The sequence below is a fragment of the Orcinus orca genome, chromosome 8, assembly GCF_937001465.1.
Source record: "Orcinus orca chromosome 8, mOrcOrc1.1, whole genome shotgun sequence".
Taxonomy (NCBI): domain Eukaryota; kingdom Metazoa; phylum Chordata; class Mammalia; order Artiodactyla; family Delphinidae; genus Orcinus; species Orcinus orca.
Window position 1 is genome coordinate 943,501 of NC_064566.1, and position 19,922 is coordinate 963,422.

At 63.5% G+C, this 19,922-nt stretch overlaps 1 protein-coding gene across 16 annotated transcripts in view; it reads left to right on the top strand.

Annotated features, from left to right (window-relative positions):
- The first annotated feature begins 4,740 nt into the window (after positions 1-4,740).
- Positions 4,741-19,922, top strand: part of BRSK2 (BR serine/threonine kinase 2) — a 63,818-nt gene continuing 48,636 nt past the window's right edge. For 8 of the 16 annotated variants that reach the window (XR_007478950.1, XR_007478951.1, XR_007478952.1 and 5 more), the window contains exon 1: positions 5,037-5,227. Coding sequence is in view for 11 of the 16 variants with exons in the window: in XM_049714012.1 (XP_049569969.1) it covers positions 5,134-5,227 (94 nt within the window). In the remaining 5 variants the exon portion in view is untranslated. Of the gene's footprint in view, positions 5,228-19,922 lie in introns of all 16 variants that reach the window. The other 8 variants (XR_004475863.2, XM_004278081.3, XM_033402567.2 and 5 more) reach the window with 4 other exon arrangements.

Sequence of the window (19,922 nt, forward strand, 5' to 3'; positions counted from 1 at the left end):
GGCTTCTCTCTAGTTGTGGCACATGGGCTTAGTTGCCCCGCGGCATGTGGGATCTTAGATCCCTGACCAGGGATTGAACTGGCGTCCCCTGCATTGCAAGATGGATTCTTAACCACTGGACCACCAGGGAAGTCCCCAAAGCAAACATTTTTTAATTCTGATGAGACCCAATTATTATTTTAAAAATTTTATGGTTTGTGTTTTTCACATCTTATGTAGAAAAATCTTTGCATAACTTAAGGACACAAAGATTTTCTCCTGTGTTTTCTTCTAGTAGGTTCATATTTATAGTTTTTACATTTATGCCTGTATTATTGTTGGTTAATAAATATTAATCTAGTTGATATTTATAGATAATGTAAGCTTTGAGGTTCTGTATTAACATATGATGTCTCATTATTTCAGTACCTTTTGCTGAAATGACTGTCCTTTCTCCATTAAATGACCTCTGCACCTTTGTTGAAAACCTATTGTCATAAATGCAAGGATTGATTTCTGAACTCTAGCCTCATTCTTTGATTTATGTGCCTATCTTTAAGCCAACACTGTTCTGTCTTGACTGCTGTACCTTTTTAAGTCTTGAAATAAGGTGGTATAAGTCTCCCAACTTCCTTCTTCCTTATCATTGTTTGGAATTTCCTTTGCCTTTTGCATTTCTTTATAAATTTTAGCATCAGCTTGTCAATGTCTTTTTAAAAACTGGGTGGTTTTGCTTGAAATCGCATTGAACCTATAGATCAATTTGGGGAGAATCAACATCTTAACAATATTCAGTCTTGGAATCCATGAATGTGAAACCGAGCAGGGCCCTGCAGGGGCTTCAGGGACAGACCCCCTCTAAGTCCCACACCTCTTGTTTGCAGAGAGGCTTCAGCCTTCTAGGCCTTCCCCATGTTCTGAAGAGCAAATTTAATCAGAGAAGTGAGAAAATGCAGAAACGTAGGAAAGTGGTCAAGCAAGACAAAATAATAGTAGTTTAGCCATAAAGCTAAGTCAAGTTTCCTTCTCAAGGGCTATAGATAACATCCTGAGCCGTATCCTTGAGTTGTTTTGCAGATACTGAAACCTTCACCAGGTGGAACAAGTTAACTGCATGCTGACCACCAGCACAGAGACCCCAGATCAGCTGGAACAGGAAAGTTGATGATTGAGATTCCTGAAACATCACCATCAACCAATCAGAGAATTATGCAAAAGCTGGTCACCCACCCTCTGACCCTCTCCTTCACAGTGTCTTTAAAGACCCTTCCCTGAAAGCCGTGGGGGAGTTTGGGTCTTTTGAACAGAAGCTGCCCATTCTCCTTCGTTGGCCCTGCAATAAACTGCACTTTTCTTCACCACAACCCAGTGTTAGTAGATTGGCTTTGCTGCACATTGGGGTGAGTGGACCCAAGTTTGGTTTGGTAACGAACACAGTATGACTCTCCATTTACTTAGGTCTTTTTTAGTCTCTCAGTGGTATTTTATAGTTTTCTGGGTACATATCTCACACATATTTTGTTAAATTTACCTCTAAGTAATTCATGTTCTTCAATTCTATTTATAAATTGTATTGTGCTTGTAATTTCAAATTCTAATTATCCATTGTTAGGACACAGAGATAGGATTTTTATATTTTGGCTTTGTATCCTGTGACTTTGCCGAACTCACTTGTTAGTTTTACGAGTATTTTGTAGTTTAGGATTTTCTGCAGACAAAAATGTCATCTGTGGATCAAGATTGTTTCCATTTTTCCTTTCCAATCATATAAAAATATAAGGTATAACTTGTTTTCCTTGCCTTATTACATAGGCTAGGTTTTCTAGTAAAGTGGTGATAGTAGATGCTTTTGCCTCATTCCCACTCAGTCTTTCACCATCAAGTACGATGTCACTGTGGGTTTTTGAAGGTCCCCTTTATCAACTGAAGGCGCTCCCTTTTAGTCCTAGTTTACTGACATGTTTATGTGTGTGTGTTGTACATGTGTGTGTTTAAACCATAAATGGGTGAATTTTGTCATGCTTTCTTTGGGGGCATCTATTGAAATGATTGTGTGGTTTTTCTGTTTCAGACCAATCACATTGTGAATTACATCAATCAATTTTGAAATGTTAAAGGAACTTTACATTCTTGGAATGAGCCCTTCTTGGTCATATGTATTATTCTTTTAATATATTGCTGGAATCAACTTGCTAATATTCTGTTAAGGATTTTTTTCTGGGCTCATGAAGTATATTGGACTTTAATTTCCTTTTCATGTCATTTCCTTATCTGGATTTGGTACCAGGGTTAAGATGGACTCCCGTGAAGAGTTAGCGGGTGCTCCCTCCTCCTCCGTGTTCTGAAAGCACTTCTGTAGTGGCCGTGTTATTTCTCCTTTAAGGGTCTCCTGTAATCCTCCAGCGAGGCCTCCCACCTTGACATTCTCTGCACCAAGGCCAGCACTGGAGCAGGCAGATGGAAGCCTGACCACGAGGGGTTGTGCTCTTGACCCCCACAAAGATGGGAAGATGAGCTATTCTGTTGTGCATGCACTAAGTTTGAGAGTTTGTGCAACGGATACCAGGAGGAGTGCAGGAGGGAGCCTGCCCCACAGCCCTGGAGTGAGGGGGGCTGGCAGTGGTGATTCAGGGATGAGATGGGAGTGGATGTGGTCACCTGGAGAACATGGAGAGGCCAGTAGAGGGGTCCCCCATGGAGCCCTGAGAAATGATGATGGGTATGGGCTGCACGGACACAGAGAAGCGAGAAGTGGCCAGAGAGGGAAGAAGACCCCAGGAGCACAGGGTGAGGTGGGGGTGGGGACGTGGGAATCTTGAAAGCCAGGAATTTTAGCCCAAGAGTATCCAGATAAGAATGGTCAGCTGGGACTTCTCTGGTGGTGCAGTGGTTAAGTATCTACCTGCCAATGCAGGGGACATGGGCTGAGCCCTGGTCCGGGAAGGTCCCACATGCCGCGTAGCAACTAAGCCCATGTGCCACAACTACTGAGCCTGCGCTCTAGAGCCCGTGAGCCACAACTACTGAAGCCCTCATGCTTAGAGCCCATACTCCACAACAAAGAGAAGCCACTGCAATGAGAAGCCTGAGCACCACAACAAAGAGTAGCCCCCGCTCGCCACAACTAAAGAAAGCCTGTGCGCAGCAATGAAGACCCAATGCAGCCAAAAATAAATAAATAAATAAATTTATTTAAAAAAAAAAAAAAAAGAATGGTCAGCTGGGCCAGTGCTGCTGAGGGCACAAGAATGATGCGTCTGGTAAGTCCTGCAGGCTGGGGAGGCCCAGGTGACTGTGGCAGGCACAGCTCCAGCAGAGGAAGATGAGGAGGCCAGGGGCATGTTCCTTCCCTGGCAGGTGCCCCTCCTCCAGGTACCGGGATGTCATCCCTCCTCTGCTTGCCCACGGCCCTAGCCCATCTCTTGCCCACCCTTGACCTGACGACTCCCAGTCTGCCTTTAGCCCCTGGAAAATTTCTCTAGTCCAAGGTCCCAAACTCTTCTTATATCCAGTTTAAACTGCACCACCCCCCTGAAGCCTGGCGCTGTCTGCGGCAGTGTTCCCGACTTGCACTGCACACCTTTGGAGGCACCTAAAGACTCTTGATCTGCAACCTTTTAAGAAACGCGTGGGAAGCAAGGGGGGACCTGCAAGGGCCGCGTGGAGCAGACAGGTGTTCTGAGTTCAGACAGGGGAGAAAGAAATGCAAACAGGCCCTTCCAGGAGGGGTGCTGGGAAGACCTGCGAGTTTCCAGAGTTCTCTCAGCCCTCCCCCCAGGGCGGGCAGGAGCAGAGGATTAGCCTGACGGGAGTGAGGGCTAGCTGTGGAGCCCTGGGAGCCGCAGAAAAACTTCAGGTGAAACTCGGCCACCCAGGACTTGGTGGCAGATCCGAGCCAGGGCAGGGCACCCAGCGGCTCAAAGGGCGTGGGACCCTCACGTGCAGGGTTCGGGGCTCCCTGCTCCCGGCCCTCACATCTCTTCTCCCACCACCTCTGTGGCACTGGCTTAGGCAGCACGTGTTTTCCGCAAGGAACAGGGGCCCTCCAGAGGGCTCGAGCCCTCGAGGCGTCGGTGCCGGTGCACCCTCGGCCCAACCGAGGAAGAAGGTGGGCTGGCACAAAGGCCTGCTGTGTGGCCTGGGTTGAGTTCCTGACCCCGCTGTGCTGGTCACAGTGGTGTACCCGGGAAAACAGAGCGGAGGAGGGCAGCAACCCGGGCACGGCCTTGGGACGCACAAGGTCACGTCTGGGCCAAGAGCCACGCAGCGCCGCCGCCCCCGGGATGGGGGTGGGGAGGGGCTCGTAACTCCTTTCCACCCCGGTGGTCGCGGCCAAGAGGGACGGCGCCGGGAGCCGGGGCAGCTGACTGCCCACCCCCACGGCCCGCCGCCTGCACCATCCCGGGAGGCACTTTAAGAGAGGGCCGCCGCAGCTCGGCATCCGGGCGGGGTCGGGGGACTAAAGGCGGTGGGTGGCGGGCGAGGGGCTCGAGACGCCCAGGCCCCAACCCAGCCCGGGCCTCGCCCGGACCCCACCCCGGCCTCGCCTCCCGGAGACCAGCTCCCAGGAGCGCTCTCCGCGGCGGGGCGGAGCGAGGCGGGGAGCGGGGCCTGCAGAAGGCGTCGCTGATTGGCCAGTGCCGCTGATTGGCAGGCGCGAGAGCCACTCGCTGCCGCCGCTGCATCCGGCTGCGCTCGTACGGGTTCGGCTCGGCAGCTCGGCTGGGCTCGGCGGATCAGCTCGGCTCGGCTCGGCTCGGCTCGGCTCGGCAGCTCGGCTCAGCTCGGCGGCTCGGTTCAGCTCGGCTGCGCGACCGCTGACGGACTGACGGGCGTGCGCGGGGGGCGCGAGGCGCGGGGCGCGGGGCGCGGGGCGCGGGCCTCGGCGGCGGCGGCGGCGGCGGCGGCGGAAGCCTTGTGTCCCCGCCCGCCCGGTCGTCTCGGAGAGGCGGAGGCAGCGCGGGCCGGCCGCAGCAGAGCGGGCGCAGGCGCGGGGGGCGGCGGCGCGGGGGAGGCGCGTGGGGCGCTGAGCGAGCGCGGCCCGCCGGGCGCCGCCGACCCGGCCCAGCGGACTGACGGACGCGCACGGACGCGGCCCCTCCCTGCCGCCGCCCGCCCGGGGCGCCCACCTCGCCGGCGCCGGGCCCGGGAGCGATGACATCGACGGGGAAGGACGGCAGCGGGGCGCAGCACGCGCAGTATGTGGGGCCCTACCGGCTGGAGAAGACGCTGGGCAAGGGGCAGACAGGTGCGTGCGGGCCGGCGGGGGCCGGGGCCGGGGAGACAGTGCACACGGAAGGCCCAGAGGGCCGGGAACACCGATGCGGGCCGGGGGCGCCGGGGGACCGGGAGGGCCAGGGGCGCACAGGCCCGCCGCCGGGGAGGCTGGCGCCGGCGCGCCGAGTTGGGGCCCGGGAAGGAGGCCGCCCGGAGCGGGGTGCTGCAGGCCCGGCCCACGTCTCCGGCCCGCGGCCGCGAACAATGGGAGGCCGGGCGCCCGGTCTCGCCGCGGAGCCCCGCAGGCCGCGCGGCTGCGGTCGGCCGGGCGCGGCCCAAGGACACTCGGCGCGGACGGCGGCGCACTGGCCCGGCCAGCGCCCCTCGGCCCGGCTGCAGGCTGCAGGTGCGCGGCCCCCGCCGCATTGTGCGCCCGAGCGACCGGGCCCATTGTGCCGCGGGAGGAGGGGGCCGAGCGGGCGCCCATCTGCCGTCTGCCGCGGCCGCGCTAATAGGCGTGCTGCCCGAGCAGCTGCGCCCCGGGCCGCGCGACCCCGGCCGCGACCCCCAACTCCCGCGGCCGGCGAGCAGCGAGGCCGCCATGCGTGTCCTGCAGGGACCGGGCCACTTTGGCCAGGCCGGGACCTCCCTCCACGGTGGGAGTGGGAGAGTGCCCGGGCCACTCAGAGGGCTGGACAGCGCCTCTCTTCTCCCAACCTGTCAGGATGTCTGCGACACTGCACTCCTCCAGGGGCGGGAGAGGGAGACCGGTACTGGGCCCGACCGCGGATCCTGGGCCACGGATCCCACACCGGCGGTGGGACAGACCCCAGCCTACGGGAGGAGGGGGCTGGTGCTGGGCAGCCGTCTTCTGGCGATTGGGTTAGATCGCAGCCCCAAGGCCAGTGCCCTCATCTGGCTGGCTGGGCGTTCGCAGAGTCGCTTTGTGGGACGCTGGGCTCAGCCATTTTCTTTCTTCTCCCTGGATGGGCCTCTCCTGGCGGCCCAGAGGTCCGATTGGCACTGCCTCCTTCTCCCTGCCTCTCTGGGACGTTCCTTAGACCTAGGGCAGGCAGGCAAGCGGAGCAAGGGAGGAGGAGGGTGCGGCAGGGCTGGGCCCACCCCACTGGTGCAGGGCTGGGGCCCAGGAGGGAGCGCTCTAGCCAGGCTTGCTGCAGGCCCTCCCTGAGCCCCCCAGGGTGGCCCAGAGGCGGAGCCTGGAGGTGGAAGGAAAGTGGGCCAAGCCCCGGGCTGGGGTGGGGGGCAGGGGCTGTGATGTAACTAAGGCAGAACGCGTGAAGGCGTCTGGGCTAGAGGCAGTGGGAGCCCCCCCGCCCCCTGCTGGGCGGGCAGCCCTTGCACCGTGGGGCCCGGGGCAGTAGTGCAGTGCTGTTGGAAGTCGGGGTGGCAGGCCAGGTTCGAAGAGGAGGTGGCAGACAGCCCGTGATCAGCTGAGTTCAAAATGTGCATGTTTCCTGGGAGGAACAACTGTAGTTGGTGAAATTCTCCGTGGGGGAGGGGCTTGGGGCAGCAGAACGCAGGAGGCAGTGGAATAACCTAATTGCCTTACCGCTAGAATGTTATTACGAGGGGACATCGGCGCGAGCGATGACAGCCGCGAATTATTCGCAGGTCTCCCAGGGCAGGGGCTGGTCTCCGTACTCTTCATTGAGCTATTCTGTCGTACAGTTAATTACAGGAGGGTTCCACTGTAATTAACAGTAACGAACACAAAAGGATGTACAGTGTGTGAACAACAGGCTGTGTGATGTTTAGAAGCAGCTCTGAGTGGCCCCTGCATCCAGCCAGCGGCCTCTCTCCTCAGGCCCTTCTCTCGTGAGTGGGATCAGGTCTCTAGCTGAGGCCCCCTCTCTGGGGGTCTGTCCGTCCTCTGTTCCTTCTGGCCTCCCTGAGTGCTTGGAGCTGCCACTCGGGGTCCTGACGGTTGGAGCACCTGCTTCCCAGGAAGGCTGGGGAGGAGGCTGTCCTGTTGGCGCCTGTCTCTCCGTCCTCTCTGGGGCAGGGTCGTCTGGAGTCTGGTGGACGTAGGGCCTCGCGGTGTGTGTGCCGGGCCCGGCTGCTCCGCTTGCTGGCTGCTCTTTGGCACCAAAAGCCAGGAAAGCTTGATTTCCCAGGCCTGTCCTTTCGCTCCCGAGATAAACCTGACCTTCTCTGGGGGCCAGGCTTCTTGCCAGGACAGCTCGGTGGAAGTGTGCCGCCTCCCTCGCCAGCCATCGGTGCTGCTGGGAGCTGCTTCCCGGAGCCGTGCAGCCCCCAGGCCCAGGGTGCGGTGGGGCCCATGCTTTGTCCCTCGACTCCAGCCCAGCCCTTCTCGTCTCACGGACACCTCCGTTCTCCCTGCTCTTTGCCCGCCCTCTGCCCAAGTCCTGTAAAGGGGGAGCTGAGGAGGGTAGACGTCGGCGGCTGTGGGCCGCGTGGGGCAGCTGGGCCTCTCAACCCAGCTGATCCGGGCACTCTGGCTGCGTGTCCCGAGTGGGGGCCTGTTGGGAGGCGGGCCCGCTGCTCTCCCCCAAAACGCCGCCTCTGGGGAGTCAGATGCGGGATGGGGGTGCCGCCAGGTGCAGAGTGCAGGTGTGGGCAGAGCCGCCTCTTCCGCCCGGCTGGGGCTGGCAGGGTCCAGCTCACACTTTGTTGCACCTTTTTAGCCGCTGGTTGGTTCCGTCTTGCTTGTTTGGCGTTGGGCTCAGGGAGCGGGTCCGTCACTCCTGCCGGGTTGGGCCTCCCCGTCAGGGCTGGCGAGGCCGTGGTTGAGAAGTCATCTGCTCTGCCCAGCTCTCCTTGACGGCCTGGCGCCACCTCTGCAAGCAGCCCGGGAAGGGTGCCTCCGCCTCGGCCGCGACGTGGTTTCTGGTCGAGCGACGGGGCCTTCCGGGCCTGCTGGGGTGGGTGTCGCTGTGCCCTGTGGCGTTCACTGCGGAGGCTCCGCCTGGCCCCTCCCTCATCCAGGAGAGGCTTCTTCAGCTGGGGGGTGGGGAGGACACCCCCAGAGGGTCCAGCGGGGACCGAGTAGGCCCAGGAGGTGAGTGGTGTGGGCTGTGCCGTCTTCACCCCTCCAGCCCCATCAGGCTCCCCATCAGGAGCCCTGCCCAAGCCAGGGCTCAGCAGGCCCAAGTGGGGCTCGGCGCCCATAGGCCGGGAGGACCCCGGGCTCGATGGGGAGGACGGTGGGCTCTGGGAGCCTTTCCTGGAGCCAAGGTCCACGGTAAGATGTGGAGCCCCCCCTCGGAAACCCTTCTCCAGTGGGCAGGAGACGGGGGCGGGGGGCAGCACTGAGACAGGGCTTTCAGGCAAGGGGTCGGTCCAGCTAAAGAGAGAAGGGGGCGGTGAGGGGCCTCCCTGCTGCTCATCTGGCTGAGCTCTCAGGTTGGTGGGTGGGCAGGGGGAGAGCCCCCTCCAGGCTCTCGAGGGACCCTCAGGAGAATTAATGTGGGTGCTGGTGGCAGGCAGGCTGGAGAGGACTCCTTGGGTGGGATGAGGCAGGTGAGCGAGGGAGACACAGGTGAGCTGGGAGGAGAGACAGGTGAGCTGGAGGGAGACAGGTGAGCTGGGAGGAGAGACAGGTGTGAGCAGGAGAGATGGGTGAGCTGGGAGGAGAGACAGGTGTGAGAGGGAGACAGGTGAGCTGGCGGGAGAGTCTGGCAGACCCTGCGGTGACCCATGGCCCAGAGATGGAGGGAGCCCAGCTCGGAGCCGGAGGCCGAGGCGGGCGGGGCGGCACCTGGGGCGCGGGGGCCGCATCAGCTTTACAAGGTGGAGCATAAGGAGGCAGCTTTTTTTTTTTTTAATTTTAAAAAATATTTATTTATTTTTGGCCGCATTGGGTCCTCGTTGCTGCACGCGGGCTTTTCTCTAGTTGTGGCGAGCGGGGGCTACTCTTTGTTGCGGTGTGTGGGCTTCTCATTGTGGTGGCTTCTCTTGTGGTGGACTGTGGGCTCTAGGTACATGGGCTTCAGTAGTTGTGGCACGCAGGCTCAGTAGTTGTGGCTCGTGGGCTCTAGAGCAAAGGCTCAGTAGTTGTGGCGCGCAGGCTTAGTTGCTCCGCGGCATGTGGGATCTTCCCAGACCGGGGCTCGAACCCGTGTCCCCTGCATTGGCAGGCGGATTCTTAACCACTGCACCACCAGGGAAGTCCGGAGGCAGCTTTGAGCCTGCGAGAGGCTGCAGTGCGTCGGCTCTGGGGATGGGGCAGGCAGGGGCTGGCCCAGGATCCGGCCTGGGGTGCCATGGAGGGCTGAGGCTTGGAGAAGGAGTGGGCCTCCCCATGTGGCTGGAGGCACTGGACTTGGGGTGCACAGTGAACGTGGGCAGAGCAGAGTGAGGGGGTGGCCTCCAGTGGTCGCGTGTGGACCGCCTTTTGTGCCTCATGGTCCGAATGGTCGCAGGCCACATTGCCCTTTGCTCTGTGCCTCAGGCTGGCCTCAGTCCATCTAACCTGTTTTATAAGTGAGGGAACGGGCTCAGAACCTGAACTGGGTCCAGGGCAGTGGCTCCCGGGGGACGGTAGGAAAGCCCACAGATGCTCACTGCACGAGCCTGGTTAAACGTTACGACCATGTTCTCAAATAGTTGTGGGCAGACCTTGGGGGGCAGTGGGGATCCCCCACCTGTCTCCCTGCCCCACTGGAGTGGTTAGAAAGGCTCAGCAGCCCATCAGTGACTTTGGGTGGGACAGAGGCTGCTCAGCCATCCTCCCGAGGCACAGACCCGCCCCCAGGAAAACCCCTTCCCCGAGCGGAGCGCTGGCCCTGGGTGGGCTGTCCTTGTTGATGGAGGGCAGCTCTGCACCGGGCTTCCTGGGGCGATGGGGGTCTCGCCTCAAAGGATAGGCATTTTCCTGAAGGTAGGGATGGGAGGGTCCTGGGGTGGACAGAGCCCTAGGACCCTGGTCCCAGAGTGTCCCCTACCCACCGTGGTCCCCTGTGGCTCTGAGCACCTCTGAGTTTTCACGTGTCCCGCCTGCCTCACCACTGGCTGTGGCTCTGCAGGGATGGGGGGAGGGGTGTTTGTACCAGGAAGGGCGTGCGGTGCAGAGGGCACGGCCCGGGCGAGGGGGCAGAGGTGAGACATGCTCTTTGCAGAGCCGGCTGCTGCCCAGTGCAGCTCTGGCCGTGGGTTCCTCCGTGCTGGGGGTTTTCCACAGGGGGCATCAAGGCCTGCAGTCCTCCGCCCACAGGGCCCCCAGCATGATGCAGAAAGAGTGCGTCACCTGTGGCCACAGCCTCTGTCCCAGAGCCGTCTGTCCGGAGCGGGTTTGGGGGGCAAGGCCAGGCCTGGCTCTTTCTGGAAGAAGCCAGGCCAGTGCTGGCCACGGCTCCGAGGTCCAAGCAGAGCCTGTCTCCAGCAGGTCCTCGTGTGGGACTCACGGGGGGACCCTGCTGGATATACAGCCGTCTGCGCTGTGCTCAGGGCAGAGGAGCAGAGGGGTCTCAGACTCCGGGGGCTGCTGGAGGGTGGCCAGGGGTACCCGAGCCTTGCTGGGGACCGGCAGGCTTGGCCGTGCGTGCTGGGGGTGCGTGTGGACTGGGGCCTCCAGGGCTTGCTCCCCCTGCCTCCTGGCCCATCCCAACCAGCCTCGAGGGCGGTGTGGGGCCGCCGAGGGCTCTGCCGCAGGAGGCAGGGTCCCCTGCTGCCCACGGCAGCGGCTGACCGGCACTGCCCTGGGCCTGCGCCTGGACGGGGGCCCGAGCGAGCGTGCGCTTCCCCTGCCCACACGCGCCTTTTTCTGGCTACTTCCTCCCCTGGTGTTCATCACTGGGGCTTATCTGTGGGGCGACCACTGGGCCTGAAAACGTCAGGGGAGGGAGAGGAGGCCGGCATCTGAGAGGCAGGTGGGCTTGGCAGCAGCACTGACTGCATCTTCTCTGCCTGCGCATGAGCCCTGCTCGGTGCCCGGCACCTTCCGTGTGCCCGGAGCAGACAGGTCCTGCCAGGTCAGAGGCCCGCGCTGAGGATGGCCCGCGTCAGCCGGGCTCCCGAGTCAGCGGTGCAGTGGGAGGGTGCGTGGCTGGTGCTACGAGGAGCGTTAGGGCGACTTCCTAGGCACCTAGCGCTCTGGTTTGGGGAGCACCTGTGCCTTTGAGGCCAGTGGACACAGAACTGGTGTCTGTGGGGGCCTGGCTGGGTGGCGGTGCCCACAGAGGAGGCTGTGTCCTCCGTCTGCCCGCGCCCACAGGCTATGCCTGGAGCTCCCCGGGCCCGGGGCGCTTCCTGCCTGTGGCCCCCCGCACAGTCTGGGCTCCTTGGAGCGGGGCACGCTGGTGCTCCCCAGGGCCTGCTGCCACGCAGAGAGGGAGCACGGTGGCGGCCGCACACGTGGCAGGGCGTTTGAGGTGGTTGAGAGGCCTTGCCACCTGCCTGTGGCCCTGTGTGCTGCCCACGTGGCCTGGCTTCCCCAGCGGTACAGCCAGGGCCCCCAGGCCCCCGAGGCCACCTTGGACCCTCATGGGGTGGTTCTGTGCCTCTGGTCCCGGAGGTATAGCCAGGGACGGCCCCCGAGGCTCTGGTGCTCCGTAGCTGAGGGGCTTTGAGCCTCAGGCCCCCCGACGGCAGGGGTGCTTCTGTGAGGCCATGATGGACGGGAGCAACGTCGGGGGCACGTCTGCTGTGCCTGGTGTCCAGCAGGAGGCCAGCATCTGTCAGGGCCCATCTAGGGTCTCGGGGGAGGGGAAGGACCCCCTTCCCTGTGGGTGGTACCTTGCGTTGCCCTGGATTCTGCAGGAAGTCCTCTCAGACATGGGGCAAGCTGGTGCCTTCAGACAACTGCTCCAACGGAGCTCTCCCCGGTGCCAGGCCCGGCCAGCCCCACTGTCTCCTGTGGGCTGGCTGACGTGTCCACCACACACCACTGGGTGGTGGGCCCCGGGTGGGCCTCCATGAACCTGCCCAGAGCCCTGGGTCCTGGCCAGGGATGGCCGAGCTGCCCGCCCGCCTGCCCGAGGTTTCACCCCAGACAGGGGTGCCGGCTGCCAAGCGGGGCTGCCCCGAGCTAGCTGCCTCAGACTCTGGATGGGATGGAGGCTGGGTTGGGGCAGAGGCTGCAGGGACAAAGCAGGGATTGTGCGGGCTGGACCCTGAGAGGCGGCCCAGGCCTTGTTCTGCAGCCTCTGAGGGCCCAGTGTTCTGGAGCTGGGCAGCTGGGAGCACCGCCCCCCAACCCCAGGATGAGAAAACGGCCCTTCTCTTCTGGTGGTTTTCTTCCTGTTCGTTCTGCTTTCGTCCCTCAGGGTCCAGGGAGGCTGCTGCTGGGCCTTGGTTTCTTCCCTGTGCCCTGGGGTGACAGCGCCTCCGGGTGGATTTCAGGGGTCACCGAGGCCGATGCCTGTTGAGCGCTGACACGGCATCCCGGGAACACACACCCTGGTTGGGGGCGCTGACCTGTGAGGACAGAGACGCTTCCGCAGGTGCTGTCACATCCTCGTCCACACAGGGCCCCAGGGCTGGCCGCCCCCACTTGGGCCTCCCGCAGACCGTGCCCACAGGCCTGGCCGAGGGTGGATGGAAGATTCTGGGGCCTTGTGGTTCTGGGCTGCGGGGTGGGGAAGCACCGCGGGGCATTTCGCCATTGCTGCCCACTCTGGGCTCAGACTGGGTACCAGGGCTGGCCTTCCTGGCCCCAGGGTGGAGCTGGGAGGGCAGCCTGCGTGGCCGCCTGCATGGCCCAAGTGGTGTAGCGGAGGCTGGGGGCGTGGCGGGCTCCTGCTCCGTCCCAGGGCCGGGGGTGCTTTCCGGGGGCGGCAGGAGGCTGCCCGGCCAGGAATGTGGCATCTGTGGGGGGCCTTGGCCGTGGTGCCCCGGGCGACTCTACAGTTGCTGGCAGCCGCTGGCCTGGGTGGAGGAGCAGGGTAAGTGGGGGGCCTACGTGTTGGGGGGTGGCCGCCTGGGAACCTGACGGGTCCCTGCCCGTGGCCGACTTCGGCCTGGATCACAGGCCACGAGGCCAGAGCAGCCCCAGGGAAGGGCAGGGCGGGGGCCCTGAGGCCAGGTGCTTCCTGCGCCTTGTTCTGAGTCGGGCCCAGCGGTGTATGAGGCGCGCGGGTCCAGCTTCCTCAGGTGTTGACGCTGGGCCCGAGCTGGAGTCCGGGGCTCGGGCCGGCAGGGCGGTGGGGAGCCCGGGGCTGCAGAGGCTCGGTCGTCTGGCAGGGGCCTGCAGTGGAGCCGGTTTCTTCTCTGAAGGGTGAGGGGCAGGTGCTCGGCGGGCAGCTGCGGGGACGCGGGGATCCCCGATGCCTGTGGAGAGGGGTGTGCCTGGAGCGTGTGTGAGGGGCTCAGGGTCCTCCGAGACCATTCAGAGAAAGTCCCTTGGCTGGCCCAATGGAGCCAGGAAGGAGCTGGATGGGCCGCTCCGTCCCGGGCTCACTCTGGCCGCCCCCAGGAGTCAGCCAGGAGGCACAGAGCATTTGGGGTCATCCAGGGTCTCGGGGGTCAGCCTGCGTGCAGAGCCCCCAGGGCAGGGCCTCCAGCCCAGACTGGGTGGGAAAGTCAGCGTCTGCAGGCCTCCGTGTCCCTGTTGTGACTCAGGTGTGAGGGTGAGCGACACCGCGAGGGAATGTGTTTGCTTGGGACCAGGCAGGGGGCTGGCAGCCTGTGTCACCCTTGGGCCGTGGGCCTGAGAGTGGGCTCAGCCTTCACGTCCGGCCCAGGCCCAGGGGCCGAGGAGGAAACAGGACGAGGGAGGACAGATGGGCATCGTGTTTGCTTATCCCCGCGGATGTGGTATCTTCGTGCGTCGCTTGTTCACGGGGCAGCGAGTGGGGAGAGTGGATGCGGACTGTGGCAGAGCTGGGCCGCCAGCTCTGCGCGGCTGAGGGACCCGGGGGTGGCGGCACAGTCTGGGCTGGGGAGGGGCTTGCCTCGTCCCTTCCCTCTGCCACATGGTGCCCTGCGACGCGGCCTGCCCTGCCTGTGGCCCCCCCCCCCCCGCTGACCTCTTGCGCCCGACCTGCGGTGTTCTGGCTGGAAGATGCCTCTGTTCTGGGGGCCCACCGGGGTGGAGGCCCCATGTTCCTGGGCCGCCGTGGGAGCCGGCTTCTCGTTTCCCTCTGCAAACGGGCATTTCCAGATGCAGAGGTAGAGAAAAGAGCACCCTGGACCCCGCGAGCCCACCCCAGCCCAGCGACACAGACACGGGGTCAGTTTGCTTCACCCCCCACCCCCAGACTTCCCTGAAATGTAAAGATTTCGGGCTGGGTCTAAAAGACAGAGACTCTTTAAAAGAAGCACCATTAGTACCCTGAGAAGTTAACCCTGATTTCCCAGCCTGGCAGAAATACAGTCAGACGCTGCATTTTTAGCGGGTAAGGGCTGTTTCCTGGAACCCGAGTCCCCGTGGCCCCCCGCGTGCGGCGTCTGGAGGCCTTGGGGCCTGGGCGCCGGGGCTGCTCCCAGGGGTCCTCAACCTCAGGATCTGCGCGTTTCTGACTTCCCGGGGGTGCTGGCGGGGCCCCACTTGGACAGGAAACCGTGTGTGCTTGTGGCCTGTCCCGCTCTCACTCCCGTCCCGACCCTGACGTGATGGTCATTGGTGCCGGTGTGCAGTGAGCAGCGAAATCCAGGCCTGGCCTTGCCTGGGAGCGGTGGGTCCACCGAGCCCAGAAGCTTCACTGCCGTCACGCACACAGAGGTGCAGGCCCAGTGGGGGTCACGGCATGTGAGGAGTGCCCCGTTTGGGTTCTGTCCTGTGGGGGTGGACGTAAGGCAGGTGAGGACAGCTGGCCGGTCACTTTCTGGTCCCTCGGTCCCTCGAGCCGCTGCAGCCCTGGGCGGGGCGTGTAGGTGAGGGAACAGGCTCGGTGGGGGAGGCCCTCCTGGGGAGCTTGGACCAGCTTCCACCGGGCGCCTGGTCTCCTCACGTCCTGCTGGGCCCCTCTCTGTGTGCAGCCTCACCCTCTTGGCTGCAGTGGCCCTGTCACGGAGGGCCACTTGGAGCACCCACTGCCTAGGGTGGACAGTCAGCCTGCCCACGCCCGGCCCACGCCTCCAGCTCTTCCCCCAGGCCCTCTGCCACCACGCCTGGCCTGTGGCTCCACGTGACCTCACACGGGAGCCGCTGAGCTCGAATCCCTTGTGCTCTCTGGGGTTTGGGGTTTTCCGCTTGGTGTCAAGGCTGCTTGAGGCTGGGGCACACGCTCCTGCAGCGGGGCTCACGCTGGGGGCGCTGCGCCTTCCCCAAACGCGCCTGCTTCTGTGCGAAGCCGTGGGCCCTGGTGACCTGGGAGAATTGCTCTTCTAGGCCAGCGTGTTCGTACACGGCGTGGGCTGCCAGGAGACCCTGCGTCCAGGGGCCAGCTACCCGTGAGCAGTGTGCAGGCAGCCTAGGACCCCTGCACTGTGCAGGGTGGCCCCTGCCCTCCCCTCCATAAGTCTCCAAGGAGAGCAGCGGCAAGCCCTCAGGTGGTGCCCCATCTCTGCTGCGCTCTGCCAGGGCGGCTTGTGGGGACGAGGCTGGGGCCACTCACTGGCTGCCCCCTGTTCCTGAGGGGGCGCCGAGGGGCCTGGGTTGGCCCTGCAGCCTGGGGCCAGGCCCTCTCCCTGGGCCCGCCTGTGGGAGCTGTCCAGCGCGGCAGTGCTGAAGTCTGCAGCTTCCGCGGCCCAGGAGGGAGGCTGCGGTTAGCAGTTTGTCCTCAACCCTCCTTTGCAGCTGGGTAGACCTGTGGGAGGGTCTGTAAGTCTTTGGTGAGCTCCTGCACCTGTCTCCCCGGTGTGGGACTTGGGCTCTGTGCTGAGGAGGTGGGAAGGGGGAAGCTGCCTGGTGTGCTCCCAGGGGAGACCCCGGCCTCCACTCCCCTCCTCAGTCAGGAGGAACTGGTGGCCAGTTCTCCTGGGGCTGCTGCTGACCTGCCAGGGCAGGGGGCAGGCCAGGACCCCACAGAGTGTGAACATGAGTACTGCTTGCCCTCCAAGGCTGCCGGCACCTTCTCTGGCCCTGGGGTTGATTCAAGGTGACTCTGCAGGGCAGTCCCTGGTGTCCCTGATGTCCGCTTGGTGTCTCTGAGGTGGCAGGAGCTGCTGCAGTGAACCCTCCCATCCAGAAGCCCTTGGAGACCCCCGTCGCCCGGGTGTGGGTGCCGTTGGGGGCACAGAGCAGCCAGGGAGGCCTTGGCCACCCGGCCCCGTGCTCTGTAGGCTGTGGGTGCCCCGCGTCGCCTGGGCTCCCCAGGGAGGGGCAGGCACACCGTGAGAGGCTCTGGTGCACACCAGCCAGTTGTATCTCCTGGCTCCCTCCTGCGTCCCCTTATTTCAAGGGTCTTGTGGCCCAAGGGTGGATGAAACGCAGGAGTTTCTGCAGCACGCTGGGACATCAGTGGTGGCCTTGGGGCAGCCGAGAGGGGAGACCTGCTGGGGCCCGGGCTGTGCACCGACCCTCTGAGTCAGGGGTCTGCCCACCTGAGCCCCTACCCATGGGGACAGAGATGTGGTGGGTGTGAAGGCACGGGTGTTGCCCTCCCGCTGGTTCTGCCATGCGCTGATCTGTGGAGCTCCCCGTGCACACAAGGAGGGTCCTCTGACCTCAAAGTCCATGCCTGCAGCCCCCTCCCCAGGCCTGGGCACTGGGGGCAATTGAGCCTGGACTCAGGAAGGCAGGCCCCCAGCTCCAACCCCCACTAACCCCCCGCATCCAGACCAGCCTCCTGGGCTGGCTCGGCGGGGAGACCGGAGACAGGAGACGTTTGGGAAGGCCCGAGGCCTTGGAGGTGGAGGGACTGTTTCCTGTGTGTGGGGGTGGGGCTGGACTGGGCAGATGGGAAGGGTTAGATGCTGGCTTAGCTCTAGGGGCAAGAGCTCGTCTCTGATTGGAGGTTTGCTGACTCTAAACCCCAAATCCCAAGGGATTTATAACTAATCATAAAGTGGCACAGATAGGACACCCTCCAGCAGATGCTGCGGGGCGACTGAGGGCATCTGTGGGCGGTCGTGGGCTGCGTCGGCCTGGGCATCAGGGCAGCCGTGTCGGGGGCTTGGTGGGGGCTACAGGGGCCCCTCTGGGTGATGCCCAGTGGCCCAGGGTCTACGGGCCGGGTTCCCAGATTCACTTCCAGCTTCGCTGCCGGCCCTGGCAGGGCACACGGTGTCCTCGGCCTCCTCAGAGAGCTGGCTGCTGCCCTCAGTGCCACCCACGTCCGTACCTCCCCCTCCTGGGTCCCTCTGCCTGAGGGGTGCTCAGACCCCTGTCCCACAGCCCGTCTTTGGCGTCAGCTGGCCGTAGGGCCTCTGACCTCGGGGGCCCTGCTTCCCGCCACCCTGTGTGCAGTGCACACCCTCCTGTGGGCATCTGTGCGCGGCCCTGGTGTCTGCAGAAGGGGACATGGGAACCGGCTCTCTGTCGGTGGTGCTGGTGATGCCTCCGTCGGGATCCAGGCTCGTGGGGCAGGAGAGTTGGATCTGAGGGGGCCAGGCTGGGCTGGTCAGTGCTGTGGGCCTCCAGAGGTGCTCAGGGCCTGGCAGGGGCTGGGGGGCCAGCCAGGGCCTCTGACCTCACAGGCTTACTCTGCCCCTTCTGTCCAGGGGGCTGTGGCATCCCGAGTCACCCTGGGTGGGTGGCCTCTGGGTGCCAGTCCCACCATGCCAGGTGGTGTGCGTGGGGTCCCACGCTGACCAGAGCCTGGTTGGCAGCCCTCTTGGTGCTGCTGGGGAGGTGCTGGTCTCTGGCCAGTGGACACCTGGGGGCACCTCTGGGAAGCTGGCCGGGCTCTGTGCTGGGGACAGTCCTGTCCTGGGCAGAGCGACTGGGCAGCCAGGGTTCGGGGGAGGCTGGCTCCTGGGCCTGTCCATGCCAGTCCATGCTGGGTCTGGGGCCCAGGCTGCCTCCCCCCGCCTGCTGCAGTGGGCCTTGGGGAGAAAAGATGGCCCCTGGGGAGCCTCTCTGGCCCTGCGCAGGACCTCGGGCATGGTGGCCGTGGGCACGTGCCCCAGGCGGCGTCGTGGGGGCTCTGCGGTCCCTTGCTGGGCCTCAGGAGCTCACCACTTGGGTGAGTCCTGCCGAGCCTGGGGGGCTGCAGGCCAGCACCCATCCCCATGGGGGTGCCTCTTCTCTTGGACACCAAGTGGCCTGTACCCTGGGGGAGCGGCCCCCAGAAACAGCGTGGGCGTGCGGGGGGCCATCAGCTCCGGGAGGCTCACAGTGGGTGTTGATGGAGTGGTTGGCGGGGGGCGCCCGTGCTCCTCCGCTTCCCGTTGCTCAAGGAGCTGGGGCAGGTGGGGACAGGTCAGTCAGCAGGGTCAGCAGAGTGAGAGCCTGGGGATCCCGTGCTGGCAGGACCATGTGGGGTTCTCTGGTGTGTGCACCTCAGGACAGGCGGTCTCCTGGAGGTGTTGGGTTGGGGACTTCATAAACCAGGCCTGCGCTCCGTGGCCAGCGCCGAGGCCAACCTCAAGTTTGCAGGTGCAAAGATGTACACGTAATGGAGCGCCTTGCCTGCCCGTCCCTGGGGGGATGTGCCGGGGGGAGGTGTGCGGGACAGTCTCTGCTGCCTGGGTCGGGGGGTCAGGGCAGAGGCCCAGGGGACCCTGAGCAGGGGCCTGTGGGTGGCGCACCAGGGCAGGGCTGCTCTGCACCTCCTCTGGGCTGGGCTCCTCTCCTGAGACCTCGTGCCCATTTGCGCCTTTGAGTGGCAGGTCCCACTGCCCGGCCCTTCCGGCCGCTCCGCAGGTGCCAGCCCCGGGGGCGGGGAGGAGGTGGCAGAGGTGGGCGTCCTGCCCGGGCTCCGTGACCGTGGACAGGTCCGGGCAGGTGGGCCTCCTGGAAACAGTCAGAGGCGCTCAGGGACCGGGCTGATGTTTGGGAGGACCAGGGGGCAGCTGCGGGCAGGCGGGTCTCTGCCTCTCTCCTCCTCTCTGTCCTTCGGAGAAGCTGCCCGCTGACCGCCAAGCAGCTTCTATTATTACCCGCGCTGGAGGTTACATCTGCCGGCGCCCTTCTGGGGATGGGCAGACTCTCCTGGCACCTGATCCCGCTGGGCGGGGGCGGAGCTCGGGCCACAGGCGTGTTTCCCACTTCCTGCTGGTACCGCAGGCAGGGTGTGCGTCTGTCTGACCATCCTTCCGTCCATCCGTCCGTCCGTCCCAGGGACCTGGGCACGGAACTTGTCTGGCTCAGGTGGGAGCAGTCTGCACACGGCCTGCCTGGCCCAGCGCCTTGGTGTCCATCTGGTGCTCAGCACTGGCCGGGCCCCTGGGCAGCCAGCAGCTGCCTCAGCCCCCGGCTCCCCCAGGTCAGGCACCCGCCATGAGCGGTCTTGAAGCTCCACGGTCGGGGCAGGTGCCGCGGTGCCAGCGCCTTCCCCTCCCGCCCGGGCGCCCTGACCCAGGGGCATCGGACGGCTGGCTTCTGAGACGAGTCTAGGGTGGGGCCTGCAGCTCCCCGACCCGCGAGCAGGGTGGGGGACACAGGCTTCTTGGCCCGGGGGAGGGTGGGACACCAGACCTACCTCGTGGCTGGGGAAACCAACTAACTCAGCAGATAGTTTGTAAAACGTGGATTGGGGTTTTTTTTTTTAATGATAAATGCAGACTTGACACTGCAGAGTGGTCCTCTGGCCCCCAGCCCGTCCCAGGTGGGGACACGGGATCTCAGCCACAGACCGGAGAGGGCTTGTCTGCCCCGCCGCCGGCCCCCGCCCCACCCTCCTGTTCCTTCTTCCCCTGCCCGCTGCACCGCGGGTGCCCGTGTGGCTTCCGAGGCCAACCCTGGCAGCCCTCCCAGGTGTGCC